This window comes from Strix uralensis, chromosome 5 (genome assembly GCF_047716275.1).
Source record: "Strix uralensis isolate ZFMK-TIS-50842 chromosome 5, bStrUra1, whole genome shotgun sequence".
Lineage (NCBI taxonomy): Eukaryota > Metazoa > Chordata > Aves > Strigiformes > Strigidae > Strix > Strix uralensis.
Window position 1 is genome coordinate 16,710,924 of NC_133976.1, and position 20,820 is coordinate 16,731,743.

General features: G+C 39.9%; 1 protein-coding gene across 2 annotated transcripts in view; it reads left to right on the top strand.

Annotated features, from left to right (window-relative positions):
• The window catches only part of SLC2A13 (solute carrier family 2 member 13), a 166,796-nt gene extending 146,873 nt beyond the window's left edge, over positions 1-19,923 (top strand). Inside the window, exons 8-10 of one of the 2 annotated variants that reach the window (XM_074870009.1) lie at positions 12,029-12,150; positions 12,284-12,436; positions 13,600-19,923. In XM_074870009.1, the coding sequence (XP_074726110.1) occupies positions 12,029-12,150; positions 12,284-12,436; positions 13,600-13,826 (502 nt within the window). In that variant the 3' untranslated portion in view covers positions 13,827-19,923. Of the gene's footprint in view, positions 1-12,028; positions 12,151-12,283; positions 12,437-13,326; positions 13,436-13,599 lie in introns of those variants that run through there. The other variant, XM_074870010.1, reaches the window with a different exon arrangement.
• Positions 19,924-20,820: the final 897 nt, after the last annotated feature.

Consider the following 20,820-nt stretch of genomic DNA (forward strand, 5'->3'; position numbering starts at 1 on the left):
GCCATTTTTACCAGTATTTGTTGAGGTGATCTGTCTTCATATACCATAGGAAAGAGGTGTCTCCTGGGAGAATTGATACTTCTACAGTGAATAGGCAGCTGGTTGATATTTCTGTTGTAACCAAAAGAACTGCAGAAATGCTAATTATTAAGCAAATTAATATAAAATCAGGTGAAAAAACAAATGAGATTAAACATTAGGTAGAGATTTATTTTATAGTAAACTTGAATGAAATTCTAAAATGCTGCATTTGGCATCATAATCTTCAGACCAATTTGTTTCAGTAATTTATTTATTAAGTATTCATGCTGCAAGGAGATGCAATCAAAAAGACTGCATGCTTTTAGATCTGGAAACAGAAGCTAGAAATTCTCCAGTTCAATTACCCCAGTTCTGTCAGTAATTTGGTTGGAGCCTGGTGCTCCGTCCATAAGCTCTCAAACGTGTCAGAGCCAGGATGACCCAGAACTTCCACACAAAAGTGCCAGGAGCAGCAGAACCGCTCCAGTGTAGGGAAAGACCAGGAGCGGTGAGCTACAGAGAGGGGTTTGCATGCAACCGAAATATTTAATATGCCAGTCTGTCACGGATGCTAAATGCCAGTCTGTCTTTAATAAAAAAATACTGGAGCACCCTATATTTATGAGCATTTTTGTCCTCAAAGAGCTTGAACAGAATAAAGCCTGCCTGCCCACAGGCACCTGTGAGTAACTGAGTGACCAAATCTGTCTCGTTTTTGGTGGAAAGCATCCTGCAGCACAGGCTAGCTCCAGGAGCCCCCCTGGGGTGACTGGTGGCCACCTTCCAGTTACCGTTCATCACTGAGATCCCCCAAAGGTTTGTCTGTCAGAAGAAACGGCCAAATCGTTAATGAGCACTCCCTCCTTCCAGAGAAAAAAGGGAAGCCAGCAACAACTGGATGAATGCACGGGTGTGTATCCATGCTCATTGCTGAAGCTGGTTGTTCCGAAAATGAACTATTTCTGTATAACCACAGAAAAGCCACTAAACAAACTTCAAGGCACATTCTGGGGTCACAGGGAGTCCATGAGTCTTTCTCAAACTTGATGGCTGCCAAGAGGGAAATAATAGCTCATTCTGTTTCCAGAATCCCTCTGCGATACCTTTTTGCTGGCTGTCATGCAGAGATAGCTTTGTGCTCATGATGTTTAAAACTTGTGAAATGGCATCTATTTCATGAGCAATTAAATATTCCCAGATGCCATTTCTTGCAAGGGCTTGCCACGTGCCTGTGCCCATGCTGCGGCATAGGACGTTTCTTTTCAGTTCATGCTGGATTGCTGTGAACAGGATCGAAGGGGGAATTTGCAGCATTTGCCCAGGTGGTGGTAGCAATAATTCTCTTGTCCTACCAACTGCTGTGCGTGCAAGTCACGTCATCGAGCCACAGCCCCGTCACACACGTTGCATCTCCATGCAGACCTGCACACGAATATGTGATGCTTTAGGTATTACAGCAGTGGGTCTTGCCTTCTACCCACATCATGGCATTTTTTCCACTCCATCTGGTAGATTGCAGTGTTTTTCTTTTATTTCTTGATACTGCTGTAGTACTAAAATATCTATTGATCATGGCAACGGCTTCAAAATGTTAGGCAGTATCACCTCCATCTTATTTACCCAAATTTCTAAACATTCTTTGCTGATCTGCACCTCAGTGAAGTTCTTTGAGAGTCGATGATACTTGAAAGAAGTGAAAACTACAGCATTTAACTGATTGAAATTTCTCAGTGTGAGAATTAGGATCAAACTAACTATTTTTCTGTCTCTTACTGGATCTTGCTTTTTGTGAGGATTGGCTTAGACTTTTTTTAAATACAACACTGGTATCTGGGAGGCTTTGTGACTTGCTGATGGCACTCTACTGGAGTCTACCTCTGTGTTTATAAAGTGGTTGGAGTTCTCATGCACATTAGCAGTTTGGAAGCTGCAAGAAACAGTAAAATCCGTCTTAAAAGAGGTAAAAGATTTAAGATTAATAAAGTTGTTCAAGGACATGAACAAAGTTCTGTGATGAGAGGTGAAATTTCAGTGGAGCAGCAGCACAACCTCTTACAGAGGCACAAACTTCAGCAACAGGATATGCCTGTCAACAGAAGGGACAAACCCAAGGTTTATATGCGTACTAGGAATATTTAAATAGGAATTGTCAGATAGTTTGGTGCTTGTGAAACACTGTGTGGTTGTTTTTATTTTTTTGAGATCAGGGTTTGTATTCTACAAATGAAAAAACAGGAAAAGTTACTGAAGGTCTTGGTCTTTAAAGTACACAGATGTAAGTTGTCTGTAAACCATTGGAGTACATCCCTGAGAGGGGGAAAAAGGGCAGAAATCTGATATTGCCTGCTGTTGCCTTCTGAGCCTTACCTGAAATGGTGCACTCTTTCATTGCTGCTTTTTCATACTTTCTATTAGCTTGTAAATACACAGAATGATCTTTAAAGTTGCAAAAATATATTTTTATGTCTTTTCATTAAAACGTTTAGTAGATGTGGGCTTTGCTTCTCCTTTAATGTTACCTTGCTGTAACTTTAACCTTGTATGACGTCTAGTTCCAGTGAAGCTTTCTCTGATATTTTGCAGAAATATTTTCTGCAACCAAATATCAACATACCAAGCTAATAAGTGAGTCATGCTTTAAATTGAGGAAAAAACTCTTCAGAATGGATATTAAAAAAAAATAATTTGTCTTTACAAAAAAAAGTATCTTTAAACTATTTACTCAGTTTTATGAAAAATCTATCCAGAAATAATTACCAGACTGTGCTCTTGTTTCTTTATCATACGCACTGGTATTTGATTCTCCATCTTAGAATTATCACTCACTGCTGTCAGTGTCACTGAATTTTACAGTTTCAAACCTTAAAGTAGTCTTTTGGGTATATATAATAAACCCATTTTTGTCATGGCTTCTTAACTTGAGAATACTGCATCTGATTTTTACAGCTCTGATTTCAACCTGTGAACCCCTTAGTTGACTGTTAAACAAATTGTCTTCTGCCAAGTGTTTGTTGAATGTAGTCTTAGACCTGGATATAAATGGATATAGATCGGACCTCTATGCACTCAGTTTGTGCAGTAATATATTTAGATATTTGAGGATTTTATAAGATACTAATTTTCTTTAAATATATAAATATTTTTAATAATCCTTTTCCAGAAAACAATGCAAAAAGATCTTTTTTTAACAAAAACAGAACAAAAAATTTGTGACTTTTCTGTTCCTTTCTTTTTGTCTCATTTCATTTCTTTGTTGAAAATTGGGGCAATTTTGAAGTTTTTCACAAAAAAAAAAAAGAAAGAAGCCGTATTCCTTCTTTTTTTTTCCTCAGCTGAACAGCTAATTGTGTACCTGAAAGTGTCCAATGTTAAAAAGAAACGCAAAATACCATATTTTGAAACTGTGACCTATTGTCTAATGATTAGTTAAAATGATCATAGGTAGTAACGCATGATGGACAGTGATATTCTGTGAAGATACTTATTCTCAAAATTAATTAAGATTTTGCATTTTGATCAGATTTTAATTTGAATTCTGTCCATTAAAATTCTGTACGTATGACTGCTAGTTGTTTAAGTGAACAAATTGTTATTTTTCATAGTTGTATGACCTCCCACAAGTTTATGCATTATTAATACAATATTTGAATTATTTATTTTTTGGTCATGATTATGAAATCATATAATTTAATTATTACTAGTACATTTTAATTTGTACTGAGGTAAACCGAGTGTGTCCAGTCAGGATCAGAATTAGGACTAGGATAGAGCAGTCTGTACAGTACAGAGACGTCAGATGTTTCCTGACAGTTTTATTACCATCCGATACTTTGGAAGAGTAGGAAAAACTTGGGAAGAAAAGTCAGTCAATCTATGTGTAGTGTGATTAAGGTATGTCCTGTAATATAAACCAGGTATTTGCTTATTTCTGCTCCCAGTTTTTAAGTGTGCTGTAGCTGGGACTGGTGTACATGTGTGCCTAACGGGTGCTGTCAGCTCTTGAGAAATCTCAGATGGTTCTTTAACACTAGGTATAAACATTATTCTGCCTTTTCCTGATTTGAGTCCATTTCTCAAGGTAAGGAGAGCACGAAAGATGATGAGGGAAGCTTGTCAGACAGTGTTCTGGTAGTAGCAGAGATTTGTCTCTCTCCCCTCCTGGTAGACATGATGAAAAATGAAGCTTGAAACACTTGTGGTTTGCCAGCAGAGTGGGAAATTACAGCCAACAGCCTGGAGGTGGTCAGCAGGACTTGGAAGGCACCAGTATAGGATAAAAGAAGTCTAATGGAGTAGCAGGCTGAACTTTGAGAGGACAGGAATAGGATACAGCAGTAGGAAGGAGAACCTTCATTCCAGAAACAAATCCAAAATGGCACGTCTTTCATCGGGAGATTAGTTACCTAATCACACAGAAGCAGCTTGCTCAGACCCACTGGCACTGTCAGACAGCTGAGCTCCTTCCTTTGGCAAGAGGTGCAGCAACTGTGTTGTCCACCATTCAGAATCCACTAGTACGTGGGGTTACAAAAATATTGAAACACAGAGAAAGGCAAACAGTTAAGAACCCCTTTGATGTGATTAATATTGGAGAACTATTTGTCATGGGGAAAAATTGTTTCTGTTTTCAATCATTTGGTAGTCTATTGCTCAGTCTATTCAGATTGAATAACAGCTCCGGCGCGTTATTTATTGGGCAAATTCAGATGCAGTAGCAAAGCTGAAATTTCTCAGTTTGAGAAAATGCAAGTGTTTGCATTCAAACTCTTTAAAGATTTTTAGCTAAATAAATAATAATGTAAAAAAAAAAAAAGTTACTCTGTGACCAGGTGACTGGGAACAGAGGTAGATCAGCGTACCTTAGTCTCACGCAGGTGTGGGTTCCAACATGGCTGAGAATCATAGAATCGTTTAGGTTGGAAAAGACCTTTAAGATCATGAAGTCCAACTGTAAACCCAACACTGCCAAGTCCACCACTAAACCATGTCCCTAAGCACCACATTCACACATCTTTTAAATACCTTCAGGGATGGTGACTCAACCACTTCCCTGGGCAGCCTGTTCCAATGCTTCACAACCCTTTTGGTGAAGAAATTTTTTCCAATATCCAATCTACACCTCTTCTGGCACAACTTGAGGCTATTTCATCTCATCTTATGGCTTGTTACTTGGGAGAAGAGGCCAACGCCCACCTCACTACAACCTCCTTTCAGGTAGTTGTAGAGAGTGATAAGGTCTCCCCTGAGCCTCCTTTTCTCCAGACTAAACAACCCCAGTTCCCTCAGCCATTCTTCATAAGACTTGTGCTCTAGACCCTTCACCAGCTTCGTTGTCCTTCTTTGGACATGCACGATCACTTCCCTAGCCCTGCTGACCACACTCTTTCTGATACAAGCCAGGATGCCATTGGCCTTCTTGGCCACCTGGGCACACTGCTAGCTCATATTCAGCCACTGTCAACCAACACCCCCAAGTCCTTTTCCACCAAGCAGCTTTCCAGCCACTCTTCCCCAAGCCTGTAGCGTTGCATGGAGTGGTTATGACCCAAGTGCAGGACCCAGCACTTTGCCTTGATGAACCTTATACAGCTGCCCTTGGCCCATCAATCCAGCCTGTTCAGATCGCTCTGTAGAATCTTCCTGCTCTCAAGGAGATCAACACTCCCACCCAACTTGGTGTCTGCAGACTTACTGAGAGTGCACTCAATCCCCTCATCCAGATCGTTGATAAAGATAATAAACAGAACTGGCCCCAGTACTGAGCCCTGGGGAACTTGTGACCGCTTCTCAACTGAATTTCACTCCCTTCACCATAACTCTTTGGGCCCAGCCATCCATCCAGCTCTTTATCCAGTGAGAGTACACCTGTCCAAGCAGGATGGAAGGCAGTTATGTCTTAGAGACAGGTATTTCTATGAAGTAATTATTTCAGTAGGGTCTTCTGCTTGGGTAAATTAAATCTAAAGTAATTTTTGAATTTAATAGTGTATATGAGCTATAGTGAAATACTCCTTGTGATCAATTTTAGGAGATTTTAGCAGTCTGTAGAGTCTCTGTTTCTTTTGTAAGAAAGAAGATAAAAGAGGGATCAGAAGATAACAGCCAGTAAGGAAAAAGATGCTCAGTGTGAATAATTTACGGTTATTTCTGTACATGTTATGTGCTGCCTCCAAGCAGATCTGTAAGAAATGCTGATTTAAACGTAAAACCTTATTAGAAATTCAGTTCTTACCATACAGCACACAATAAAGAAGGCATCTCTAAACCCTTTGGCTCTATAGTGGGCAAAGCAACCGAGCTTCTGGGTTTTGTTCTTTTTAATTTATATTTGAATATGTGCTTTCAGTTTCCCAGATGTAGAGTACGAAGTGCCAGTCATTCAGCTTGAGGAGAATAATTTTCCTGTTGGTATTGTTCTAGCTCTAGTAGCTGCTACTAAACTTACTTGGCATGGAAAGCATTGCATAGAGAAAGGAACTGGCTTTGTCTCTTTAGTTTAAGATTTTTTTAAAATACTTTGGACAGTGGCAATTACTATAGCTGTTATCTATTAAAGTGCCCTGGTTTCTGTTCTTTGTGCAGGATATCACCCACAGCTCTATAGGTATAATGGCTAGATCCTGTAGCAGGGGGCCTCTGGTATAAAGACTGTTTTTCAGTCATGTGCAAATGCATCTGCAATCTGCTGAGGTGCAGTTTGCTTTCTTGCTGTGAACTAAACTATTTTTCCAGGTTTTTGAAGTGCATGCTAATATTTTAAAAACTCTTTGCCAGTTACAGCAAAAGGCTTCAACGAGTGTCCCAAAACGCTGCTGGTGTTTTTATGTAATGAAGGTTAAGCAATGTCTAGCTGAATACCATGAAATTTTATGGGTACATGTTTTCAAGGCTGTGTCTGTTTGTTCTTTTCTGTTTTTTTTCAGTTGCCATCATCTGGCATAAGAAGCTTCATCTGCATATTTTTAGCAACATCTGGTTTAATGGATGAGTTATTTCTCCATATAAATTACAAAGTCAAAGCAGTAGATCAAAACTTCTTCAGAGAGGCGTGGAGCTACAATGCATCTTCTCTGAGGCACAGAAGCCGGTAGCTAGGGAACTGTGAGAAAGCTTAGGAAATATTGATTCAGACATTAGTTGGGTTTAAATTAATCTGTTCGCCTTCAGGAAAGATTGACGCTTTGCTCAATACTTCAGATAGCATCTTACCATATGTATATATAAAAATTAAGCACTGAAAGGAGCAGGGATTTTTCTTTAAATCAGAATATACTGATTTATAGTGAAACTATGCCTTATGGTTTCACTGGTTTCTGTGGTTGTGCTAACTTGATGGACAGGACAGAGGCAGTTTCCGAAGTTCTCTTTAGTTACATATCTGACTACCACTAAATTATTACACAGTTAAACTGGTACCTTGCTAAATTTTGTCCTTTAATTTAAGGATAGTTAGGGGTCTGTTCAGACAACTAAATACCTTTAGCAGAAGAAGAGTGGCTTGATGTTGTGAGAACTAACCCAAGTGTCAAGGTCTGCATTCTTCCACAGGATAATTGCTTGTGGATAAATAATCTTTGTTGTTCCTAAGCATCTCCCACAAAAACCTTTCTCAGTCCAAACAGCAGCTACTCCAAATTATGTCTGTTTGGCCCTCTGTCCTTTCCACGAATAAGCTTCAGGTGAAAAGATGAGTCAATAAGCTTGGCATAAATTTGTATTGTTCAGTTGGATTGGCGTGATACAGAAGTCAGCACTCTACACAGGAGACTTTAAAAATCTCTTTAAAGGAGATTTTTTTTTAAATCCAATATATTTGTGTTACACCAGAGGCGTAAATTGGTAAATTGTAGATTATCATCATCTTGATAACCCAGACACAAAAGTCTGGCATAAGAGCAGTCCTTAAGCAGTTTTACTCTTGTTAGAACAGAGAAATGAGGGATTAGTGAAACTGTGAATTAGGTCTAAAATCTTTCTGTACCTGATGTTAAAGTTTATCTCGGAACAGAATGTGTAATTTTGAAATATGCTTGTTCTCACAAGCATTTTAAGTAGATGAAGGATCACATTAGTAATTTTCTTTGGAAGTAATTTATTTCCTTAGACTGATTTGATTTGAGTTTTGACCTTTTAAGACTTTTGATCTAAATCCATTTAAGATGCTTCTCAAGGGCTTAAAAGACAATGAGAAGTCAGCAGCTTTCGTATTAAAAATATATGAACTGTTCAGAATGAAACATTTAATTCCCACAAAAGACATATCTTTAGGGCTACGCAGCAAAGCAAAAATTAATGGAAATTTGAGGAGGAAATCAGCTGGGTCTCTGTCTTGTGCTGTGCTCACTTGCCTGTGGTATGTACTGCCCAGCCATTTTCCTATCTGTGGTTTTCAGTGTTGCGCTTGAGAATTATTCTACAGCCAAATTGGCTCAAGTATTATGAAAATTTAGATCGTTTATCAAAGAAATGGTCTTACCCTGTTTCATCCTCTTGTTATTAACAGTAACATTTTAGACCACCCACACCAGCTCTTCTTCTCTTACCTTCTTTTTTGTGCCATATGAAGGTAGTTTAAGTAGGCGGGGAGGAAAGCTTTAGATCTTCTGAACTAGATACCATATCTGATAAAGGATAGATTCTGGGATTATGAAACCAAGCATATAATACCCGTAATTTAGAAATCTACTGCTGTTCTGATTTATTTCCAGTCAGTCAAATTGTTCTCATCAATTATTGGAAGGTCAGGGTTTCACTAATTAGCACAGATGTGCATCTTAAATTATCTGGAAAATATGTAACAAAAGAAATTCACAGTAAAGATTTTCAATGTAGCACTATCATGTTTTCACTTTGGCAGTAATTTCAGAGGAAATAATGTGGTGTGTCTTCACTGTTGATACTGATATGACTATTACCCAACATATTGATATTTACAAAATCTTTGCACTGGTACCTGACTGCATTGTTTCACTTGTAAGCCATTTACAGGGCATTTTCCTCTGCGCGTTTCAGCTTGTGAAGCGATGGGTAGATGCTCATCCACTTTCCATCATAGATGCTCCCTTCATGCAGGACAAAATTCAGAATTTTATCTGATAGTACATTATACAGTAATTATTAACATATTCTTCAGCAAAATAATAGATCTTGTAGAAATAGTAGTATAGCAGTAGAATTACCACAGCAACAGAGCTTGAACAAATCCCCAGCCTTGAAGTATTATTTTTCAACATACCCAGCACTGCAAGATGCCAGCAAATGCAAATATCTTTGCTTTTACTCTGTGTACCATGCTGGTTTACTACTGAAGGATAAGCAAAGCACAGTTTATTACTGCAAGGTTTCTGTTAAATCTAGTCTCCAGTGCTCTTTTCCCTGTTTCAATGCACGGAATCTGCTTTCTTGCAATAGGATTTCCTCTCGGTTATGGGCAGACAGTGGGGAATAGATGAGTGGCTTCAGCCACAGGAGACTTTGGAGACAGCTGGTTTTCCCTTGTATCATTTGTGTTCCACTCTGTCGAAAGTAGGACACATCTGTGAAAAGATGGTAGCGGAAGGAAACATCCAGACCTCCCAGTAGTTGTGTCTGTATGAATCAGCAGGTTGGTTTGCGCTGACGGAGATGGATGCAAGATGATAAACCCAGTATGTCTTTGTTTACAGTAGCATTCAAGAGAAAGCATGAGGCTCCTCTCAGAGGAGCTGCTGATCTGGCTGGGCAAAATGGAGAAACCAATCTCGGCATCAAGATGTTTTAAAATGCTTGTATTCATTACCAAACACCTGCAAATGAAATCAGAGTAATAGCGAAAGGAGCAGAAGTGATGTTGTTAAAACAGTGTGAAACTGAGCAGTCCTGTGATCTTGCAGTGGTGCAGATGCAGAGCGGGCAGCTCTGTGGGGTTGAGTGGGAGGTGGTAACGGCATCACTGGGTGTTCAGTAATTAATCTTTCAAACACCATTTCCTTAACATGTAAGGTTTAAACATTCAGATGGTTCTCCAGCACGGTTCAGTCTTCTATATGTGTTGTACTTGGGACACAGCTCAAACCTGTTTTAACCTGCACATGGTGAGGAGTACATAGAGTGGTAAGGAAGCATCAGGGTGGACACCTACAGGGAATGATCCGTGTCTTGCACTTGTAACATAGAAAGAGATGCTGAGCTGAGCCGTGAAAGAGCAAAGTGACAGAAGGAGGAACCTGGAGTGATGCTTAGAAGCAAGATGAAGAAGTGGCAAGGATGGCAGCAGTACTTTTGGCTGAGAAAAGGTGAAAAATTTCTGTCATGGAAGCTGCTGGTGTCTTAGGCTGATGGGTACACCAGTGGCCAGGCAACAGCTGAGGCCGTGAGCCTGTTGTATCCAGGCATGAGAGACCTATCCTTGAGAGGGATTTTCAGTTCGCCTATTTTCTGTGTGTTTTTCACCTCAAGACTGAAAGTGAATCTGTACGCACTGGATGAGATGGACTTTCTGGGGGAGCTCAGCAAGGCAGGGCTGCAGCAGGGAGGAAAGGTGGACACCGGCACTGGCTGCTTTGCCAGCAGCACATCAAGGGCTTGGCATTTCTCTGGGGAACGCTGGCTCCACTTATTCAGGTGCTGCTCAAGTATGAGGTAGAACTGCAAATCTTACAGCTTACTGCCGTTAAGGCAGCATTAGGGTTTGACTGGGGTTTCAGACATGCATTTTTCTGGTATTTGTTGGGTTAACTTCTCTCTTTTAAATATATTTGAGCTTTGGATTTCCATCTGTCCTGAAATCGGGTTTGGGACTTCACAGTGATATCCTGCTTTAAATGTTGTCCTGTTGGTACATCCATGCCAACATAAAGAAGATTTCTGTCCCAGGAGTGGTGACGGTTGTCCATCGGTGCTTAGCACATTCCTGTTTGACCTGGGGCTGGCAGGTCATTTCTTAACAGAAAAGTTAGAGGAGAAGTGCTTTGTTGGAATTTGCTTTTGAAAGTCAACTGCATAGGTCCTCTGAAACATTTCAGGGTGTCTGTTGCTCCACCATCTTGCCACTCATTGCCCAGCTATCACCTGTTGCAGGCATCTTCATTCTGGTTTTCCTACTGTCAAGAGGGTCATATCCTTCACATAAGCACTCAGGGCTGGTGTCTGCCTAAGTCTTCTCTCCCAAAAGTGCATGGTTTTTGAACTGAAGCAATTGATGTTGCAGCTGAAAAGTTTCTCTAGTTACAGTTATGAGTTGTTGTCCCTTTAAACAAATGCTAATTTAAAAAAAAAATGCAAAAAAATTATAACAAAAAATAAAGTTGCTAGTATTCCTTTAAAATATATTGTTAGCAGCCAGATGGAAAGACCTGATTTTATGCCCGTTCCTCGAAATGTAATTTCCACATTGTCCTTGGAATAGAGACACGTCTTCTTTTAGTAGCTCAGGCACGGTTTACTTCTGGTTTGATTCTTATTTTTATTGTATAATTAGAAAAGCTACCTTCTTCTAAATTATTTCACTGTGTAGAAAAGAAAGTATGCGCCTCTTTTCCTTATAACTTTACTCAACCTTGGCACACTCCGTAGGTATTACTAATTACACCCGAAGCGTGCAGCATATAGTTAGTTCATCAATGACGTAAGGACTAACTTCCATTTGAACATAAATCCTTGCAAGCATCATCTTTAGCTCGAAGTCCTGCTGCTACAGCTCTTTTTGTACTGTGTGATATTCATATGAACGTTCTCTGGTTTTGGTATGACCACTTGAGTAGTAAAGACTGGTCATTTGAAGATCTGTAGATACAAGGCAAGTGTTTAAATTCAGGAATGTTCTTGGGTTACTCTTCCTAAGACCAGGCTTGGGAAAAAGCACATCTCTGAATGTAGAACTTGGCTCAAAGATCAACAGGCATGAAGTTTTTTCATCTTAATTTTACATTTGTCAGCTTTTCATAAGGCATTATGTGCCATGTTTATACTGAGATGCCACCTATTTCTTTGAAAATTCTTTAATACGAAGTTTTTTGTTATTTTTCAGGTGTTCAAATGAAACAGTATTCAAAAAGGAAGATTTGTTTTGGGCATACAATTTCTGCCCCACTCCATACTCTTGGACAGCACTTCTGGGCCTTATTTTGTACTTGATTTTCTTTGCACCTGGTAAGCAAATGTTTGTTTTCACATATAAGTTAAAAAATCATAAAGGTAAAATGTGGAATAGTGAGGCTACATGTTAAATTTACTTTTGAGTCCAGCCATTAAACTGAGATTGATCTTTTTTCCTAATTCTTAGGGATGGGTCCTATGCCCTGGACTGTCAATTCTGAAATTTACCCACTTTGGGCTAGAAGTACTGGAAACGCATGTTCCTCTGGAGTCAACTGGGTTTTCAATGTGCTTGTGTCACTGACATTTCTGCATACGGCTGAATATCTGACGTACTATGGTAAGAAACAGCGTGTGTCCGTGTATGCAGTACTACCACTGATGCATAGATTTTCTGCTGAATCTGCGTAACTCGGTTTTGCTATGAAAAGTCAACTGTGAATGCAGTGTTCTCAACCCACTGTGGTTTAGTAAGACAAGAGACCTGATACCACCTTCCTGGATCATAGTTTGGTCCAGCTTTCATCAGAAACATTTTTTTCTGTCCTTAACTGAGAACCTAGACAGCTGATTAAAACAGGGGAGCTGGAAAAAACCCACTTTTGACTTAGTGAAATATGCCAATTCCCACTTAAGGAGACAGCATCTGCCATTTCCCAATTTATGATGGCATCCAAGGCCAATATTGGATAGTCCTTGCAGAAATAGCTGTGTAAGATGCTACTGCCCCACTCCCAGCTGTTGATTAAGTCCTGTCTGCTGGAGCCTGTGGAGTGTTTGTCAGATTACTGCTCAGCCACTCCAGTACAAGTCATTTAAATTACATTAAGCTGCTAGGGAGTTGATGTGACCTTCACATCATTAGTAGTACAGAGCCTTTCAGCTCTACTTGTCATTCCTTTGAGTCATCAGTCTAGAAACACATGGCAGGTAAATGTTTGTTGGTCCTTTGGTACCTTCTCTGCCCTGCTAGGTAAGGTGGGTGGTGGGAAGAATGAGCTCTTTATCACTGCTAATTGTCTCTGCAGAGGAATTTTAAATAATAATTAGGTATAAGAGTCACAAGCATTATTTTAATCCTGACTATTTTTGTTTTGCTAAAGTTTCTCATTTTAGGGGCTTGTCTTAGTGTTTCCTTTGCTGTTAAGATAAACTAAGAAAGTTCTTGCCTTTTATATCTGCTTTGTTTTATTAGGTGTGCAACTGTTTAATTACTGTTTATTTTAACAGCAGAACTACTTGCCCAGAAAGGATATGTATTATCTTCCGTGTGAAATGAAATTACTTTTGTTAATTCTCTCTGTTGTGGAATGATGCAATAAAGCAGCCTTCTCCTACACCCACAGCCCCGCAGCTCGTTCTTTTAACAATGCCACTCCCACCTTTGCTTTTACGTACTCCTTTGATATCTGCAGCCTGCTGCTTCTGCTGCTCCCTCTGCTCTGGAGCAGAGAAGGGATGGAAACTTCAGTAACTGACTGTGCATATTGTTTTACGTTGCAGGAGCCTTCTTCCTCTATGCAGGGTTTGCTGCCTTGGGACTGGTTTTCATCTACGGCTGCCTCCCTGAGACTAAAGGGAAAAAACTAGAGGAAATTGAATCTTTGTTTGAAAACAGGCTATGTACATGTGGTATGTCAGATTCTGATGAAGGGCGGTATATTGAGTATATTCGGGTGAAGGGAAGTAATTACCATCTTTCTGACAATGATGCTTCTGATGTGGAATAATTTTCAGCTGCTGATGTATTTAATCATTTAAAAGCCTTCTGGGGGAAAAGCAGCTCTCTGATGACCTCACTGCCCTGCTTCTGGTCTGGTTCTCCTTTCTACTGTCTAGTTAAAAATGCATTCATGTTCAAAAATGCTCCATTTTGGAGGAAATTCAATATGCTAGTGTTTTCTTGATATCTGAAAGCAATGGCTTCCAAAAGGGATTGAATTCCACAATTATGTGAATTCACCAAGTGTACACGACATCGCACCGTCCCGAGAATTTAGTAGGGTGCACTGTACCAGATGAATACAGAAGGCTATCCTAGATGGTCAGGGGTTGTCCTTATCTTCAATACTGATAAAAGGGAAAATAATAGAGTAGCTAATCAGAAAGTAGCCGACATCTGTCGGATCCCCATCCCATAGCAGCCTAGGAAATAGCTCTGCTGTGCAATACAATGAATGACGAATGCATAAGCTACTGCAACAGAAACCATTTTAAAAGTTTAACTGATAGGAAAATACAAATACCTGCTATATCTATCAGAGGGAACATTTCCCAAATTTACCCTAAGAGAATTTCCATTTTTATTTATTTGACATAACAAGTAGAGAGCCATACTCACCTGGGTGGAGGTTCACTAGGGTGGCATACGTCTGTGTTACACCAGGTTATCTAGCCACTGCTGCTCTTGAGTACACACTACAGTCAGGAGTTAGTGTTTGTGAGAGAAACTGCCACAATTAACTACCTGACAGCAGGAAAACGGAACTAAGTATGTGGCCACACGTACAAATGAACTGGTATATATTGCTAAGTACAGTGTAGAGGCTTCAGTTAGTTCAGAAAAAAGATTTTTCTTTTCCTTTTTTGCATTTGAACATTTGAGTTCATGCTGTGTCTAGTTTTGAACACAAAATATCATTAGCTAAAAGAAAGGAAAGGAGGGGAGAGGTTTCGTGCTGCTAAATGCACAGTGGTCGTCCGTCCTGCGCCTTCTGCGATCATATTGCCTTCAGCACATTTTTCCTTCAAATGCCCTTAGTCAAAGAGTGTCTTGCTGGATCTAAAGAGAAATAGTAGCAATGGGCACAAATCTACATCTCATATTAATTGCCATACTGAAGCATTGCAAAATTGTCAAGAAAATGTCAGGCACAAGAATAAATTTGGCTACCTTTAGCATGGTAATGAAAATATGAATGGGATTTTATTCACTTGACATGATTGCTTGCCTTGGCAAATTGAATTTTATGCAGCTACATAAAAATATTATGTTATTTTTTTTCCTTGCCCTGTTCTCACTGCTTTAAGTCTTCAGAGATACGAGTTTGAAAGCATCAACAATTCAAATTCTTATCTTTGAAACATTTGCTTCATGAAAGAATGTGGAAAACCTCCTCTGCCTGTGGGCTGCCCCCCGTTTATGTGGTAAAAGTACATTTATTTTTCATTGTGTAAGGATTCAATAAGTTGTTGGGTTCAATAGCTTTTAAAGATTTGCTTTGTAGGCTTTTCTTGGGTTGAAAAATACTTTGAATGTAGGATTACTATCAAAACTGAGACTGGACATTTGTTACTAAATTATTTTTATTGGATGATGTGGGGTTTTGTTGTTGTAAGTAAGTCTGACGTTGTGTTATCTGACCTTCTGTGGGGGAAGTTCTTACTCTCCAATTACTGACCTTCAGTGATTGGGTGTATTTTGCATTATTTTCTCTTTTACTTCATTAATCAAAGAAATATTTTTTGAAAGAAAACATTTTAAAGCATCCTTCTGTGACTTGACTGGGACTAAAAGGGGAAAGCATAGCGGACAGAGGTAGTTTCAAATGAATCATTGCGAAGTGTGGCTTGACCTTGAACATCATCTTGTGCAGGGAGAGGGCTGGATTCTCATGCCTTACATCTTGCCTCCTCTTTAAGCATATAATATTTTTATGCTTGAAAGAACCTGCTGTTGAAAGTGCTCAGGTCTTCAGACCTATCTGCAAATGCACCCGCCACGGGATGTCCCCATTAGGCTGTCACCTCTTTGAAACCTTCACCAAAGGTGCAGTACCTGAAATGAGAGAAAGGGATACTTGGCACAGATGAGAACAAAAGAGTTTTTGGAGTTTTGTTACTGAAACTGAAAAATGTGTGTTTGAAGACCCTTATTCAGAACAGTTTAATTACCCAGCACAGCGTGTGAATAGATGTGTAACACCCAACCGGTGCTTATGTGGTTGACAGGGTTAAGTGGGTATTTACTGGCTTTTGAGAATAAGGACTTATGGTTCTGATCCCTCCAAAAGCATAAGCCCATGCTCACCATTACCCCTGTGAACGTTCCCTTGCTTGTCATGTTTTGCTGGAGCAGGTTGTAAGCCAGAGAGGCTGTCCCTGCGCTGGCATGATGTCGGTGCTGACCTCATGCTTTATGGCACTCGTGTCCGCAGGTAGGGGAAACCACTGCATCTATTGGGCATAACCAAAGCAAAGTCACTGCAAAGATCACTGTCACAAGATCAGCCTCTTCTGTTTTGCAGGCAGCGCTGGGGCTTTTTAGCAGCAGAAGACCATCTCTCTCTGCCAGCCTTGTTTCACGGATGTTCTCAAAAGTAGCACTCAGTTGCCTGCAGCACTGGGCTTGTTTTCTCACACAAGTTCAATCTTACCGAAAGCAGTTTTCTGAAGGTTTCCATCCATCATTTTTCTGGAGGCAAAATGATTCAAAGACGTGCATTTTATTTATCATTGCTACTGGTTGTGAGGGTGCAAAATATATCGGCTTCTTTATTGTCACTCCCCCTTTCTCACCTGCAGAGAGTTGGGTTTAAGCCCTCCTTTTAGGGTTGTTTTACACCAAAACAACATTCCATACCTTAGAAACACAGAACCTAGCACCAAGCATCATGTGTAATAAAAAGGAGATTGAATACTTGAAATTAATCTTACGCAATTAGGGTTTTATTTTTAGAATCTGTGAACATTTATAGTGTATGAAGAAAATTAAATAAATGTTTCTATTTTGCAAAGATTTTTTATATTTGTGCATATTTTAAGTTTTAAGAGATTTTTGCTAAAGGTAGACTTAGTAACATTCCAGATAAAAGAATAAAAATATGATGTAGCTAAATAATTTCTTATGACAGGATTTTAATTTATCAAGTAGCATAAATAGTATGTCTAAGCACAATATCGTTTTATTGAAAGCTTTCTGCAGAAGATGTGAAATTGTTTCTTCACAAGGACTGCACACTTAATTCAGGTATTCTGTGCATCAGGAATGCTGGAGTAATACTGCTGGTAGAGTTGGGCATATTGATTATACACAACAACTGAGGTATTTTAATTCTGATTAATCTATCGACTCTACATGTTGTGGTCTAACGGCAAGTATAAAAGAAACAAGTCCTGATGCATTTTTAATCTTTTTAAATTTAATTCATATTAATTCACATGTAGTAGTTTGTTAACCATGTTGAAATTCAAAAGTGTTGGGGGGGTTGAGATATTTGCCAGTTGTTTCTTCCCCTTGTCACTTTGTTGATCAAAATCATCTTTTAACAAGAGAAGCAAACCTGTTTTGAAAAGAGACATAGAAATAAAGCAAGGCCCCAGGACTCATTTGGAGGGCTGAAGTTGCATTGCTACACGTGCACCTTAGATCGATCGTGCTCATAGACATTGCTACCTTGTGAGTTGCAGTGACGGTCCTGTCAGAAATTCTAGGACAAGAGAGGATACATTCCAAGGATCATTGTTCCAATGCAGACTTCTTTTTGCTTGAATTGGTAAATGCAGTATTTCACTGGTGTAGGAGTTAGGGTTGGGAGGGGAGAAGGAAGAAATGATGCATCAAAAGCCCCACAAAGTCATGTTTCAGTAGAGATGGGTGTCATAGCCAAAAGGAGCTGACTCTGACTTGTCTCCCACATGGGTGAAGGATGGTGGGACCAAGGGACAAGTGCTCCTCTCCCGTGCCTACGCAGAAGTGAGAATGTGGCAATAGAGTTTGCAAAGCTAGTACTTTTTTTCCTTGGTGAAATCTCTTTTGCCCTCCTTAGTCACTCGGGTTGAACACTGGAGAGAAGTTTTTACTTTTTGGGGCTGCTACAGGCCCTGAGCAAGGGTCTTTCCTTTGGCCATGAGGCTGTTGGGTACAGTCCCACAGACACGCAGTGGGCTAATAAAAGATAGACCCTGTACTTCTTAGCTTTATACCCAGCTTTCTACTCTCAACGTCAACGCTCTTCTAACACGGTCTTCTTGAAATTTTACTTGTACTTGCATGAGAGGCTTTGTTAGTGGAACATTGCTACGCAAGAAAGAGGCAGAGTCTTAACAGCATAGAGGGATCTCGGGGTAGAAATCAGTTCTGCAAAGCACTTTAAAGAGTAAGGTATTTGTGCACTTTTTTCTGAGAGAGTCAAGCTAACCAAACCCATTCCTCTGCATTGGGAAGAAAATTGCGCTTTGTGTACCAGGCCAGAAGCAGATAATGCCACAATATGTGCTTTATGGCAAAATGTGTTTTTATTGCGGGTAACATTTACAGCTTACATGTAGCTGCTGCCTATAAAGTGACTCAATCATTCTCTGGATTTTAACAAGTCACATTTTTGTGCAAAAATCTTAGTGGTTTTCTATGGATCTTCATCGCCTTGTGTACAGTACAATTAAGCATACTCCACAAAGTGGTCTAGGTTGTGGCAGTGTTACAAATGTCAGCACAGTAAAATCTAGGTGAACATTGTTAAAGAAATATTGTTGTTTGTGATACTGGGGGTTAAAACTCCTTAAAGGCAACTACATATAGATTTTAAAAGTCTGAAAAAAATGGCAGTTCTTATCTATTTTGTGTATGTTTTCATATAGAGAAGGAGTTTTTTATGTGCCAATAACCATCACTGTAGTGTTTTGTAAATGGGTGTTAATAGTGTTCCAGAGTTCTGTATATGAGAATAGACTTTAGCCACAATGACCCGTTAGTGTGAACCAGCAGCATGTTTTTAATTGTACTCACACCTCTCATCAGAGGTGCTCACTCATTGGCTTCAGTAGAGCTCACTCACGCCAGGGGAAGTTTGACCAGCATCAGGCCTCAAGAATACAGATTTCGTCTAAATCCCCCCCTTTTCACACTGTCCCTAGACAGTATGTTACATGTGGATGATCTGGCATGTATAATTATAAAGCTTCAACTCCAGTTCAGTTACATTCCTTGATTCTGTTGAGATAGTTTGTCAAAATTTGGTTTGGCTTTCCATCACATTTATATAAATAAGGGGCACACCGATTATGAATATTGTCCTCCTATTTCTGAAGGAAACATCGGTTTCTGAAGTGTTACGATAAAGGCAAATTTCTCTTGCTGCCTTAAACATTACATAGACTTTGAAGAGGACCGAATGTATGACCATCATCATCACTTCTGCAGGAGAAACTTCATGGATCCTCAGCAGGTGTGAAATGAGATGGTTCTGTGGTGCTGGGATGCTGCATTACACTGCAGGCCCTGCCTAGCGCACGCCTGCCATCTGTTCAGTTTTAAGTGTTAGAGCAGTCCCCATGAAGTCGATAGGATTTTTCATATGCTTGATATGTGCTCAGTGTCCTGCTGGTCCAGGGCATCGCTGGGAAGTGGCACGAGTCACGTCTCTGCTTTCCATCATGAATCTCATACCCCTACAAAACTGTTAAGCCGATCTTTCTGTGACAAATTCTACGTAGAATATTTGAGACTTTATTGGAGACCAAATTGATAGTAATAATTCCATGGTGAATAATAACATGCATGTGGTGCCATCACGCATACTGTAATCCCTGGGCACGTGTTACAGTATTCAGTACAAAACAGGTTTTGGCAAAACTAATTGTTGGGTTGTCCAAGTCATTTCTTAACCATGTCAAATATGTGCCATTTCCTTTTGCAACCAGTCAAGCCTATAACGTATGGAAGTGTTGTACATTTTCTGAAACTAAAGTGATGTAAAATTATTTAATTGACTTCTGTTCTGATTGCTTTAATGAAGTTTGGTCTTTACATAAAAATAAATATCTTCAAAGAATTGTCAGTGCCAGAAGTGTAAATGAACAAAATAAAAGGTGAGATACTTAATTACAGGATCTTTCTCAAGGTTTCCTTTGTTCGGGTATTCGGGTTGCCTTTTAGAATTGCAAAATTGCATTGCTTAGCAAAACGAGCTAAAATAGCCCTGGGCTTGCCTGAAATAAGTGAAGGGTAAGAATAGCTTTGAATATGATCTTAATATGATGTGTTTCAAACAAGATAGTGTTTCTGTGATGATGGCACACTGGAAGTGTCCCTTCCTTCCTGGAGGATTTGTTTGGAGAGCTGAATGCAGTATGCAGAGCTGCCGACTGTCCTGATGTCCCCCCATGGGTTTTTGATGCCCCCTGCCCGAACGCAGACGAGGACGAGTTTTGTGACAGCAATTTATACCTTCAGACTTGCTTATTGACTGGGGAAAGGGCAGTAGTTGCTATTTTCTAGTGGGGAAGTGTCCTAACTCTGTGTGTTATTATTAAGACAATAGCTTAAACCAGTTTAATGATTAATGAAGAGCAGCACGACCTTGGCCGTGCCATGCTGGGGGCTGCCCTGGCTGCGCTCCCCAGTGCGGCAGAGGAATCACACCTGCTAGACCAAGTGGAAATCGGTCCTGTTACCACCACCTACCACAGGTACCACAATGGAATCCTTGAGAGATCCAGAGTTGCCTCTGACAGAGCTGTAGCCTTTTGGTCTGGGATGCAGAGAGATCACAGCCGGTGGCAGTACAGCTGGTGGGGAGATGCTGGCAGAGGGAGACTGCTTGGCAAACCGGTATCTGTGGTGACACTTATCTCTGGGAGGGGAGAGAGGAAGCTAATAATTGTGTACTGACAGGTTATGTTTTTAGGTTTCTGGCTGATAGTGCTTATAAAGGTGATGAGTAGCTGTGGTTCAGATTACTTGTCACCAAAACCACATGGCAGATTTGTGGGATAATGAAAAGC